General features: G+C 34.8%; 2 protein-coding genes across 3 annotated transcripts in view; one reads left to right on the top strand and one right to left on the bottom strand.

The window, feature by feature from the left end:
* Positions 1-3,493, top strand: part of LOC105159051 (endoplasmic reticulum-Golgi intermediate compartment protein 3) — a 6,983-nt gene extending 3,490 nt beyond the window's left edge. For both annotated transcript variants that reach the window (XM_011075985.2, XM_011075984.2), the window contains 6 exons: positions 515-636; positions 840-923; positions 1,398-1,544; positions 2,247-2,355; positions 2,456-2,575; positions 3,059-3,493. In XM_011075985.2, the coding sequence (XP_011074287.1) occupies positions 515-636; positions 840-923; positions 1,398-1,544; positions 2,247-2,355; positions 2,456-2,575; positions 3,059-3,132 (656 nt within the window). In that variant the 3' untranslated portion in view covers positions 3,133-3,493. The remainder of the gene's footprint in view (positions 1-514; positions 637-839; positions 924-1,397; positions 1,545-2,246; positions 2,356-2,455; positions 2,576-3,058) is intronic.
* On the bottom strand, positions 4,639-12,022 carry LOC105159050. Its single transcript, XM_020692870.1, has 8 exons — positions 11,723-12,022; positions 10,084-10,515; positions 9,816-9,990; positions 9,208-9,499; positions 6,861-6,933; positions 5,665-5,755; positions 5,427-5,506; positions 4,639-5,272 (listed from the first exon to the last, which is right to left on the bottom strand). Exons 1-8 carry the CDS (start codon positions 11,801-11,803, stop codon positions 4,940-4,942), a joined length of 1,557 nt encoding a protein of 518 aa, XP_020548529.1. The 5' UTR covers positions 11,804-12,022; the 3' UTR covers positions 4,639-4,939.

Raw genomic sequence — 13,986 nt, 5'->3', positions numbered from 1 at the left:
GGGGGGGGGGGGGGGGGGAGGGTTGTGTGTGTGTCACGGTAGAACATGTTTTACTTCCATTTTGAACACAGAAGAAGTGAGGTGTCACGGTAGAAAACTTTTTTTTTATTCTGAAGTGTGTGGGGTATGTTCCTTTTTGTGACGTGACACACACACACACACCCCCTCGAGTTAAAAAGAATCTTATTTAATGAATCTTGTCGGAACTGGAGTACCGCAGAAGGTCTATCTTGTCTAGGTCGGATGTTTAAGTAAGGGATAAGTTCGGGTTGATATTATTTATGATGTCATCATCCAAAGAAAAAAAAGTTTAGCATCCGGTGCTGAGAGGTTTCTGTCATGACTCATGACCAATCAGATTAAGATAATTTGACTGGAAAGAATTGAATTTGACTAGCACTTAATTACATGGTATAGAACACTGTCACTTTCAAATACTATTTCTTATCTTCTGAAATTGGTAATTGGAAATGATAATTGTTTGTAACTAAATTCTTATGAATGCCATGATCAGGTGACGACAAAGATCACCATGAGGAGTCTGATCATAAAATTAAACTCCACACTCTTGATGAAGGAGCTGAAAATATGATCAAGAATGTGAAGCATGCATTAGCTAATGGTGAAGGTTGTCGGGTATATATTTTTGCACTTCAAGCCGCTGACTTATTATGTTTCTATTTTTAGCAGAACCGACTGTGTCTGTGATACATGGCAGAGGGCGAGCCCCTACTTTATTAATTTCACAACTTAGTACAACAAAGCGGGAACGACTTCAATGTACAACATCTGCTTGTTTAAGCTCTTTAATCCTTGATTTATTTCCTTTTTTGTTGCAGGTGTATGGGGTTTTAGATGTGCAAAGGGTTGCCGGGAATTTTCATATCTCAGTTCATGGCTTGAACATTTTTGTTGCTCAAATGGTCAGCTGTCTTACTGAACATTCTATATTCCATCTGCTTTTATTAGAAATTATAACTTTTAATTAATTTTTTAAAAAATGGGCATCTAAGGGTTCCTCCTTCCAATATGTACTTCTAGATTTTCAACATGAATAAAGTTGAGATGAAATCTTTTAAGGTGCTTTTATGGTTGCTTAGAGCTGAGAACTTGCGGTTTAGATTTTCCAGAGGAAAGTAGTTTTGAAATTTGTATGAGATAAATATTATCGCAAATGTTTGTCTTTTGTTTCTAGTATAAATATATATATATATATATATATTCCACATATATGTTGAGCAGATTTGGTGGTGGTTTATGCAGAACTGTAAATCTACTTTGAATCTTCTTGTCAGTAGGGATTGGCATTTTTATATTAATTTTTAAAACAAACATTTCAAACTTCCTAGTTTCTTAAGGTTGACATATATGTTATTGGACCATTTTCTCTTCTGCAGATATTTGAGGGTTCTTCTCATGTCAATGTGAGTCATATAATTCATGATTTGTCATTTGGGCCCAAATATCCTGGGATACATAACCCACTTGATGACACAGTCCGGATTTTGCGTGGAGCAAGTGGAACATTCAAGTATTACATAAAGGTTCGAGTTCTGGCCCATCTTTGGTAGAAGTGTGAAAACTTACCTCATGCTCTACTTGTATGATCTTTCATAAGATGCTTAATTTTGATGGATGAATACATTTGAAGAAATAATAACATTATGACCTCAGACGCATAATAACATTCTATATGACAAAGAACCAACCATCTACTGAGCTCAATATTTTGTTGTGAGAATCTTATAGGCTGCTTAAGTCCACCTACTCATCTCCTTAGTTCAAGCACATGATCAACTTCAGTCTCATTTGCAACAGGGGGCATCTTTCTATTTATGCCCACTTCTACACACAGTAATTTACATGACCTATGTGATACTGTTGACAAAATAACTTATTGTTGTAAACATCCTTCAAGCATTCAAGATGCAGACATGCAATGACAAAGTCATACTCCCTATTCAGAGTGTAGGTGGAAGATCATCTTTGATGGTCTGAACTATGTGACTGCAGAAGGTCACCTCCACTAAATGTAGGGTGATGGTTTCCTCATGCTGACTTACTTAACTTAGAATGAACTTTCTCACTTACAAAATAAATCGTCCCTGCCCACTGTCTGCTGCGTTTTGCCTTGAGAGGGTGGTGGATATATCAGACTTCTTGTGTTGTAGGTTTATAATATATGCTCCTAACTTCAAATTTCTTTACAGTCTGCCTTTTGAGATTCTTGCATTTGTATGATGTAGATTGTTCCGACGGAATACAAGTATATCTCGAAAGAAGTTCTACCTACAAATCAATTCTCTGTCACTGAGTACTTTTCTCCAATTAGTGAGTTTGATAGGGCATGGCCTGGTAAGTCTTGATCAATTCGGAGACTAGTGTTTTTAAACTTTCCACTTTTTCTTTTCTTCCAATATTGTGCTGAGGGGTTATCATTGCATTTTTTATGCAGCTGTATACTTTTTGTATGATTTGTCACCAATTACAGTGACCATTAGGGAAGAACGTCGTAGTTTTCTCCACTTCATTACACGCCTTTGTGCCGTACTTGGGGGTACATTTGCATTAACAGGTTTGTTTTACCTATGTCCCTGATTGTCTTGACAGCATGAGTTTATGTATTTACTGCAACAATGATCTAGATAGAGTGGTAATACGAGGATTTTAAAAATGGAAGACTTCTATTGGCATATAATCGTGTCTCAGTAACTTGCTTAAACCAATGGGATCCATCTCATTTTACCTCTGCGGTGAGGCTGCCAAATTATGGCACCTGTGGGAGGCACGACCTGCCTAAGATGCTTGGGCTTGTCAACTGGGGAAAAAACACAACCACTTTTGAATTTTTCTTTTACTATATCATTACCAGATAAAGATGAGATATTGAGTAGTAGAATGATGTTACATACAAGATACAAAATGGTTAGCTGCAGAGAAGTATCAAACAACATTAGCTATAGGAACCTGGAGTATCGACTATTATGGTGCTTCAGTTAGGTGTTTACAAAACCAAATACTAATTTATTTTGTGATATATTGCTCTTTTATATGACAGGAATGCTAGATAGATGGATGTACAGGCTCGTCGAAGCATTGACAAAACCAAATTCTAGAAGTATCATAAGATGATTTAGGGTTCAAAGCTGCATGTGCCCAAGGAATTTCCTTTTGCAGATAGTATGATCTCAGGAATGAGCACAATCATAGCTCTGGAAACATAGAATGGTCCTCACCCTTGATCCTCTCTTCCTCGGGTTTTGAAATTTTGATGTCATTGTTGTATTTCCTTGGAAGGATTAGTTCTATGTTTTTACTATGTGAATTTTTATGGGAAACTCTTAAGTGTTTAAGTAGATAAAAGTGAGGTTGTAGTTGCTGACGTTCTTGTTAGAATTATTTGTGCATTTCCGGTGAAAACAAACTACATTGGCTATACCACTTTGGCAGTCTACTCGTAAAGTTGATACAAGGGTAGGATTTTTTAAGTTCACGTAAATTTCCTCCATATTAAGGCTCTACTTGGAAAGATATTTTCTTACTTATCTGGGGGACAATAAGAATTTGGAAAGTTGGGAGGTATGTAGAAAAAAATATTTTAAGAGGGTGCTTTAGTGTACTTTGAAAAAGTGTTTTTTCAACTTCTGCATTCAAAAAATTACTTTTCATTGTTTGGGGTGTTGGCTTTTATTTTTGAAATTGCTGTGAAAGATGCTTTTAGGTCAAATGCTAAAAGCACCTTGGGGGTGCTCGTGCTTCTAGTTATTTTGATTTTTTTAAATAAATTTAATTTTAATTTTTACTATTTTATTCTTATTATAACAGTTATAATTCAACCTTATTGTTTTTAATATATTTTTAAAATTACATATTTAATATAATTTTCAATCAATTTAAATAGTTTAACAATAATTAAATTTAAAAGTGATATTGAAATTGTCAATTAATTTAAATAATTTAACAATAATTAAATTTACAATTTCACATATTTCATATCTTAGAATTTTTATATCTTATTTGCTATATTATCTTTTTTTCTATATCATTAGAAAATATAAATTAAATGGTTATTATTAATTGATAAAATATTTTGTTTTCAATCATACAAGTTTAGTTGTGTATGAATCAACAGTCATATATTACTCAGTGGAAACATTATCACATTAAATATTTTTATTACTTATTTTTAAAAAATAAATATAAAATGAAATAACTTTTTTATTTTTTGTTAGTAATTATTCTAGACAAACAACAAGTGCAAATATAAAACAAATTTTAATACGTAGAGATAAAAAGATTTTTAATTAATTAAATTTTTTTTAAAAGTGATTTTTTTAGAAAAGCCATCCAATTTTGTATGTCTGCATTTTAATTTTTTTGCAAACACTATCCATTTCTTAGTACAACTTCCAACTTTTTTAACAAAACCACTTCTTTAAAAGAACTTTTTTTTCGCAAACACTCCCAAATGCTTCGATTGGTGGATATTTTCTTGAAGAGGACAAGATTAATTCCCTTTTATCTGATTTTTTTGGTTATATTACCTCATTCAGATAAAAAAAAGAAATCCATCAGATAAATAGTCATTAATCAGAACAGAATTGTAATTTAGCATCATACAACATAACTAATTAGTTATGCCTTAAATTTTTATATTTCACTAAAATAATTAGAAAGGGGAGCAAAAATTACAACTTTCTGAAACTTGTTCAGCTATGTGAATACAGTACAGTAGTTACATAATATCCAGAGAGCAAAATTACATTTATATCCTTCCTGATTAAAGAATCACATAAGACATTGTTGATAATCACTATTCAACCAATCCACTTTCATAACGGGTAGAGCTAACAAATTAGTTACCGGGGGTGGGCAAGAATGTAAATTATGTATTACCAAGAAAGCTCCTTCAGGTGGTTGATTTGTTAATGATTGAGTTTCACACATTCTGATGCATGTTTTCCTGCTGCCCAGTGTTTTCGGCCGACCCTGCAGATGTATTCTGTGTTGGTGGAGTTTGTAGTCCTCGGTGATTATGATTGCTGTTTTGGGGCCGATGCTGGTGATGGTACTGATGGCGTTGCCGGTGTTGGTGCTGCCTATGCTCGTGTCGACTCGGATCTATGCCACTGCTTATTTGCTGTGGTAAAGACTGTGGATAACGACTCGCCCTCCATCTTAGGTACTCAACAAGAAGTGAATTTGTGCTTATTGCGATTCCAAACCCAGTGAATGAGGAAAGAAGCACCGACAGAATAGCATTTACGTTGAGCTGCAAAAGTTTTACAAGTGCATAACACAGTTATAATCAAAAGTGCCACAGAGAGAGAGAGAGCGTGCATGGCACAGTTATCATCAAAATCAGCCCGAGAGAGAGAGAGAGAGGGAAAGTCGAAGAAAGAGAAAGAAGAGGAAGCATCACTTACCACAGCGTAAAATATGTGAGCAAATAGGATCACTATCGCAAACTGGAAAGAAGCATAAGCCCAAATGTAGCTCTTGCTCACTGCCAATCATCAGAAAACCCTCTCAAGTTCTTCTCTCAACGTTAATCTTTTAAAGAGTAAAATATACGAGAAAGAATTCCATAGACAACTGGAAATTCGTCAAGGACTGAAAAGTCCTGGATAATATTCGTGATGGATAGAAGCCAATTGATCTTACCCATAGTGGATGCTATCATGGATGAAAGGAGACCTAAAACACAAGAAAACGGCAAAGAGATGGCAAGTGCTCGAGGTCCCATGTCAGACACCTGAGATCATTATGAACAATAAGGGGCAACATAAAATTTGAGTTCACTTATGACAGGTGACATGCATCTACCATGGCACGGTAAAAATTATCTATCTATACTGATGACCCAAAATGGAAGTCCTAGACTCTTAGCTACTTTACATGCATGGGCACAAAAAACAACCTAAACCCAAAATAAGTGCCTGCTTGCTGTTATTTGCAAGTGGGTTTGACTATTTTTATGAAACAAACATGAATAGTTAGTTATTTTACTTAAAAAGTAATTGATGTGATTAAACAATGTGACAAATATTAAGGGTTCAAATTTTGGTAAAAAACCAAAAAGGTAAAAGAATATATTGTAATGTAGTTAACAGACAAACAATTAGACTTCAAACTGAAGCAAACGAAGCATTTGTTTTGGGAGGAAGGGAGTATGATGTTTCTGGATAGATCTTTGGAAAAAGAAAGAAGCTGCTAAAAGGAGAATTTTCTGGATAGGAATAATCTTATGAAGAAATGAATAGAGTAAGCAAAGTTGAAAGGAAGAGAGGAGGTGCAGAACATTATGCTAACATGGAATACTCCCATCAATATAGTTTATATTTAAGATCATAGGAACTTTATCTTTGATTTTTTGTTCTTCAATGACAGCAAGCAATCTCAATTGTTGGTAGTTCTGTATGTACATTGACTTCTTGCGTATTAATTTGTGGGGAGCACATAAGTGACAGTGTGCTCTTCTAGTTGATCTTTAAAGCAGGCCAAGCATTTTGGTCTATACTCAGACAACACTACAGACCACATGTTACAGAGGTGCTGTTATTGGATACAGAGAACAACTTTAATGCATCTAATAGACTTGAAGATTCTATGGATTGAGAACAAATTGATATTTTACAGCCTGAGTGCTGTTATAAATTCTCATGAAACTCATGAAGATCCCGAACATCACCTATTAGATGAGTCAAGACTGCGACACATACAGGCAAAACAGGCAATGGTGGAAGGAGGTTGAAGGTTCAAAAAGATTATGCACTAAAACAAGAAAGAAGATGTTTGGTAATATGTCAATAATCACAGTTATAACATGTGTAATATAAACGAAGGTAAGAAAGGACTACCAGGAGCTGCTCCAGAAAGCAGAAATATGCAAGCATGCTGACCATGACAAGAACAGGAACATCATGCCAGACCCTATTAAGAATTAAAGTAATAAAATTAGAAGTCCAGCAATGGATAGAGATTCAAATAACAATCCGGAATTAAACTACTCAGTCTTTCTAAATGTGGCAAACCACATCGCAACCCCGAGCAACTCTCCCAGCAAAGAAAAAAGACGAGTTTTCTAGCGATCAAATTAATGAGCTAGCAGTCATGTTTCACTATGTTACTCTGTCCAGCCTTTATATAAACCACACATCACAAGAGCATTGGCAAAAGAATCCTAGAGAAAGTATATGCATATGAACTATTTATCCATGTCAACACAGCTGGGATTGAAGAAAGAGCTTCTAGATTTCACAAAACTCAAAGAAGACGGCATATTTATAATTCCTACTTTGAATGCCCAGGATATATTTGGATTGCTAAAACTCATATGATAACTAATTCTTACAAGAATACTGACATCCCAATATTATACTTCCAGTAGAAGGTACAGGCAAATGGCTGCAGAAGGTGTTGTATATCTAGAGAATACTACAAAACTTTGTTCAGCATAGCATTATCCCAGACTGATATGGATGTGGAAGGGCATATCTGACTGAAAGATTACATTGGCATAGGTAAAATGGCACCAAACTGACTAGCATTGGGCCATAAAATGCTTAAGGTATAAGGCTTCTGTCACTAAGCATGCCCTATACCAAGTGTGAAGTGCTTGCAGAACTAATTCAAAGGAGTATTTAACTTTTAACAAACTGGGAACAAAGAGATTGAAAAAGTAAATGGTGATATAAATGGGTTTGATTCATTCGGAATCTAATCAAGAAAGAAGACCTTGCTCCCAGTGTTTCTATGGGGAGGTTACCCTGGGCGTTGCTACTCCTTCCCGATTATGTTTCAGAACTAGATGGGTGTCTTTCAAAGTAGAAACATGTATCAAAATTTTCCTATTTATATCCACTGTTGTTGTCTCCTTGTAGTATTCTCCACAAGGCAGAAAGCGGAATCCACTAAGACAATTCACCTCCACAATTTCAAGATTCTTGAACCATTACATGGCCTTATTCTTGATTGTCTTCCTCATTTTTAAACTTTCGTTCCTTCATGCTCCTCTTGTTCAATGTTAGATCTGAGTGGATAGCTGTGACCACTTTAGGGTGAGGGAAACAAGTGAGCATTCTCTGAGTATCCAAAGGGGTGTCCACAAAATTCTCTAATCCAACTTGACTTGCTCAAGTTTGAAAGCATTGATATGAACAATGATAAGTCCTATCTTCTCCCGATAAAAGCAATACACTTGCATAGAATTTTAAAGACTTTTGTGCGCCAAAGCTTACCTACCTCTCTTCCTCTCGTCATGTCTTTCTCGTCCCATACACTCTCCTATTATGAACCACAACCACCCATGAATTTTGTGCAGCAATTTTTGTTCTGTGCTCAATTCATCATCTTATCATTAGGAATGGTCCTGCTGGACAAATTCATTAGAATCGATTCAGGTTTCGAAACTTGCCATTCCGCAACATATCTTTTGGTGATTTTAGTACTAGTTTAAGTCTAGCTTTAGCTGGGAACATCCGGGAATAAAGAGGTTAGTAATATGAATTACAGCATACCAACAATGCCTTTGGATGGAAGGAGGGGAAATTATAGGAAATTTGCTCAAGGAAAGGTGGGAGACCCATGTGTCACCAGTCACCCAAATAACATGCTTACAAGCTGGCGATTTCCTTCGTCTCTTATATAAACCAAAATTGCATACCTTTATTCCTCTCCTTTACCATCATCACAAACCAAAAAATCCACTGAATAAACATCAAAGGCATCTTGAAAATATTCATGTGAGTTCTACTTCTATGTATGGAGACTGAAAGTGTTTGATTCGGAAGTTTCATTAGCTTCATGCTAGGATTTTCCTCCATAATGTAATTAATGTGTCAAAAGGCTCCCAAAAGCAAGAAACAACCACAAACCTATGGACCACATACACATGTGCAAAAATTAGATTCTAGACATCAAGTCTGAGAATATTAATAAAAGCATTGGCTTAAAATAAATTATTAATCAGACCATAATTAAAACATTAAATGAAACTTCGAACCGATAGCACAAAACTTAATTCAGGTCCACAGTAATCTAAAAGAAATGAAGATCAGACATGATCGTAGTCACCCATCAGATTAATATAGGAAATATGATCAGACATTTGAGTTCACAATATCATCAGAGCACCAAGTTAATAATAAAATTTAAGATCAATATAAACAGAAACCAAACATACATGAACATCTAGGATTCACTTGCCTGTAACGAGCCACTTCCCTTTGCTGTGGTGCAGCAGATGGTCTTCGTATTACATTAGGAGGATTTTGTAATTTCAGTAATGTAACTGGAAGGTTTTGGACATCCTGCTTACAGACATCACAGGTCTTGTTACCTTTGATGCTAAACCACTTCACTGCACACTCCTTGTGGGCAAGTGCAAGCTCTCCTTTGCAGCTGCACTCCATCTTCAGTGTTTCACCACCTTCTCCGAGCTCAACTAGACAGATTCTGCAAACAGCTTCTTCTTCTGGAATGTCTTCGCCAGCATCATCTATGGTTGTAGATAGGTAAAGTATATAATGAATTAACAAACTAAACTAATTTGATAAAGAATTTGCATAGAACAAGTGACAGGCAAATAGGTTTTGTTTGCCCCGCCACTTCTGGTGTTCCTCTATTCAAGATATATGTTCTGAGTTGTTAAAATGAAATGTGTAATGGCTCCTTAAATAAGCACGTAGTGAAGGTCAAATTTACTAGTAGCGAGCCCTCTGGTTATGGCATGTAGCATGTGCAAGTTAGGATCACTGCTCAAAAATATTATTTGGTGTCCTACAAGCATGACATGCATGGATGCAAATGTATACCAGATTCTGTTTCAGGAGATATTTCCTGGGAGGCATTTTCCACAGTTGTAAGGCGATGGTTTGCTGATATAACTCGTATCAAACCTCCAGATGAATCTGTCCGCCTCAAACTTCTGGTTTTAACATTAACTGGAACTGAAAATGAGCGTGTCATATGTTGTTTAACCTCAGGTTTCTGTAAAGAAACAAAGTTCAGTTAGAAAGGTCTGAAGGGAGGACAAATGCACGCTATGTTTATGTTAGTTGTAAGTACTTGAAACAAACTTACTGGTGTTTTAGATTGGCGATCTACATGATTTTCCTGTAAGGTCTTAGAACAAGCATTTCCCATTGGTGTCGCAGGTAATGACTGCGCCGTCTTTGTCGATGTGGAGAACAAAATTTTGTTTAAAGAAAATGATCTTGAGGTAGAGGGCTTGTCTGAAAGTGGTGTATCTGGGATAATAAGAACTGTTTTTTCACCTTCCTGAGATAGGTTTTTACCCCTAACGCTCTTCTGCGGAAGCAAGTTTTTAACCGATGATTTGAATTTTGCGGAATTTGGTTTGGGGGGCAATCCTGCTCTAGCAGAAGAGGGGCTCGGAATATCTATCCTTGTGAAATCAGACAATGCACTCTCCAGAGACCGCACGGGTATTTCCAGAGATGACAGGTTTGGACGTCTCGGCTGCATTAAGGTGGCTTCTTCTCTTTCATACTTCTGTTTGCATTAACAATGTTTTAGTCATATCTATACTTTTCTAAATAATATTGTAACATGGAAAAGCATCAAACCAATAACGCTGCAGTAAGATAACCTAGTGACTCCCTAAAGAACATGCTGGCCTTCAGGCTAATTATTTTGAATAACGCTGCAGTTCTAGATAACCTAGTCCAGGATGCCGTAACCAAAATAGAAACTGCAAGCAGAAATCTTCAACTTCGTACTAAATTAAGTAGTAGCATTCTACAATTCATACAAACTGATCGGAACTGAATTGAGAGAGCATACGTATAATAATTGGCATCCCACTTTTTGAAAGAAAAAATTAAGTTCCTCTAGTGCTTAATAAGTAAAAGGAAAAAGGCCAGAAATCATCCCTAGATTTATGTTAATACCATCTCAAAAATAAAGATAGAAAGGATGATATGTGCAATGTAGAGGAAGCTGTGGTTCCCCGACTTTTACTTCCTCCCAGTTCAGCTATTCATAATATGAATATCAAACATGCAAATATGCATGATTCAGCGGTTAGACCTTAATTATCTAGTCTCGGACATGCCCCTTTTCCTACAAATTTATTTCCTTCAGCTTCAGATAACTAGTGAACCTTCCCACCCTTTTTTTTTTTTTTTCTCTGATCTTAACTGAGCTACCGGAAGTAAACGCAAAACAATATTATGAAACTAAATCAACTACACACCTCTTAAATTTGCCTATAGCACTTATTATTACCTTCTTCGCAAGATTTACAACTCTTTTTAAACAGCTACTTCACTCTTTTCCAACATCGTAGATATCTACCAACGATTTTTTGGCCTAACTAAGAGAGAATAAACACTTAAAAGCTCCCCCTTAGCCCCACCCCACTCCACCAACCCACAAAAATTTGGGAAACACGAATCTAGAACTCATATCTGAAGGAAGTATTCCCCAATTCTTTGACACCAAAACCTCTATACCAAAACGCTAAGCATTTCTCCGATCTTTCCAACAACTCACGAGTACATGGATTCTGCCAACCCCCATATCCATCAAAACCAAGCAAACTAGAAAAAGAAAATTCTCTGAAACCATCTCCAGACATCTTACCCCCACCCGAAAACGAAAATTTAGAGCAACCAAGAAACCCATATACCCCTCAGCTGTACAGAGAAACACAAAAACACACACATACACATACACACACACAAGTGAAGAGAATAACCTGATCATAATGAGCATGGATACTAATCTCATCTTCCTCAACACCTTGCTGCGCCGTTCCAACCCCATTATCCTCCCCCATTACTGCGCCAAAACCCACCAAAAAGGAACAAAAACAAATAAATAAACAACGCAACCCTTTCCAATACACAGTAGTGTGAATCGAGCGTTGAAAGCTGTCTTGGACTTCGCGGAGAAAATGAGTCAACAAAATTCTCAAGGGAGTAAAAATTGAATCAAAAAGGTGCGGACTTTTCTTCTTCAACTTTGGGAGAAATGATGGAGAACAATAAAATTCAAAAAAGCTCTTCCTTTAATCTTCATTATTTAAATAAATTAAAGAACATGCACTGATAATTAAATAAATAATGGGAATTACCCGCCATCTTGATTTGCGCTGCCTGCTGCCTTCCTGCCAGCTTAGATTCCTCCACTTGTTTTGTTTTACTTTATTTTATTTTTACCTGTTGGCAAGATTTTGGAATCTAGGGTGGATTTTCTCAACGCATCATCAATTCAATTTGATCGACTTAAATCAATTATAAAATAAATGTGATATATTTATTATGTAATTGACTGTTTTTATAGAATTATATATCAATCACATGATAAATAAATTACATTTATTATATCATTTTATTTCAAATCTAACCAAACTTAGTCCAAATAAGAGTTTTGCAACCGAACTAAATTAATTAGCTTGGTTTTGGAAATTGTGAAATTTTTCTTTTGATATTAGTAACTGAATTTTTTGTTTAAAATATAAAACAATATTTCGATAAACCAATCCTAAAAATTAAATCTGAACCGAATACCAAATTAAAATTTTCAATTAAGTTCGTTTGATTTATCGAACTGTAAATACCTCTAACATCAAAAGACTCTATAATTTGGATTTTAAGTGAAAGTATATATTTTTTTTTATATCGATTGGTTCTTTTTCTAATAAATAAATTAAATTTATTGTAATTATATTTTTATGAAAGTTACATTTTGTGAGTGTTATTCCACATCTTTTTATTCAATAAGTTTTAATTCGTCTATTAATTTTAGAGACAAAGTTAGTTTTTTTACTTTAATTATAATTTATATTTGCATAATCAATTATTAAAATTTTTAATTCAAATGTCGTTGTCGCTCTTTTTTAAAAATTAATTATCTTATGATCAATTGCACAACCGTCTTACCAAACTAAACTTAATTTGGGTCGACAACGTTGTATCTCATTTTGATTGCATGTGCATTCCACTGCTTTATATTATAATTTAATTTAATTATATTTGTTAATTTTACAAAAATAGACACATAATATTATGTGATTGATATAAGATTTATACGTATAATTAAATATTGAAATATATAGTCGAATCATAGTTCGTCTTATATTTATATTATCAAGTAAGTCAAAATACTTTTACTCTTATATATTCATTCTTCGAAAATGATAGTTTGTTAAGATTAATTAGTACGCGTCTATTATTTATATTGCTATTATTTGCATGAAATTTAAATATTATTTTACAATTCTTTATTTTGCAGTACGATTTATTGTCACAATTCCATCGAAATATAAAGTGGCATCGAACATATTTGGATTAATTACCATTCAAAATACATTATAATAAAAAAATAATTATTTTTTTATAACAAATTATTATCATATCCATCTATACCAATTTAAAATAAAATATAAAATTTTAATAAATTTATATATAAAATGAGATAAATACACGTACATTAATGCAACTTAACCGTAGAAGTAAAGACTAAAACAAATACAATACGTTGTTGCGTGGAACTTTGTCGTGAAGACGCATGACGTTGATGCTTACTGAAAATTGAGACCTACACGACAGTAGCTGGAGTCTGTTTAATAATAAAAACAGGGAGGGTGTGTTGGTCAAACATTTGGAATGTTTGTAAATACTTACACGCTTGTAATGTAATAAATGATGATAGATGGATAATATATTCTATATATATATATATTTAGATATTATTCACCACCAACTATATAAAAATTGTTTGTGCGAGCTTTTGTGGACTGGAAACGAAAGAGCAGTGGGGACTCGAGAGGAGAAGACGATCGGCAAAAATGATTGGGGGATGGGTACCAATTCACGGCGGGAGGGGGTGCGGGGAAGAAAACAGCGGGGGAAGGGTGGTGTTGGGAAGAAGGAGAATAGGAGATGATATATCTTTTTCCCCTCTATTTTTTTATATGATTTTAAATTTATATTATTTAATATAAATATTATGAGATGA

The sequence above is a fragment of the Sesamum indicum genome, linkage group LG3 (assembly GCF_000512975.1).
Source record: "Sesamum indicum cultivar Zhongzhi No. 13 linkage group LG3, S_indicum_v1.0, whole genome shotgun sequence".
NCBI classification, from domain to species: Eukaryota; Viridiplantae; Streptophyta; class Magnoliopsida; order Lamiales; family Pedaliaceae; genus Sesamum; species Sesamum indicum.
The sequence above is the reverse complement of the archived record's forward strand: the minus strand, read 5'-3'. Positions and strand labels throughout refer to the sequence as shown.

Excerpts from the sequence above, each read along its gene's own strand:
- LOC105159050 (XM_020692870.1), bottom strand. The coding sequence starts at position 11,803 with ATGGGGGAGGATAATGGGGTTGGAACGGCGCAGCAAGGTGTTGAGGAA. Across the intron at positions 9,991-10,083 it reads ATCGCCAATCTAAAACACCA|AAACCTGAGGTTAAACAACA; the intron begins GTAAGTTTGTTT and ends GTTTCTTTACAG. Across the intron at positions 5,273-5,426 it reads CTCACATATTTTACGCTGTG|CTCAACGTAAATGCTATTCT; the intron begins GTAAGTGATGCT and ends AAACTTTTGCAG.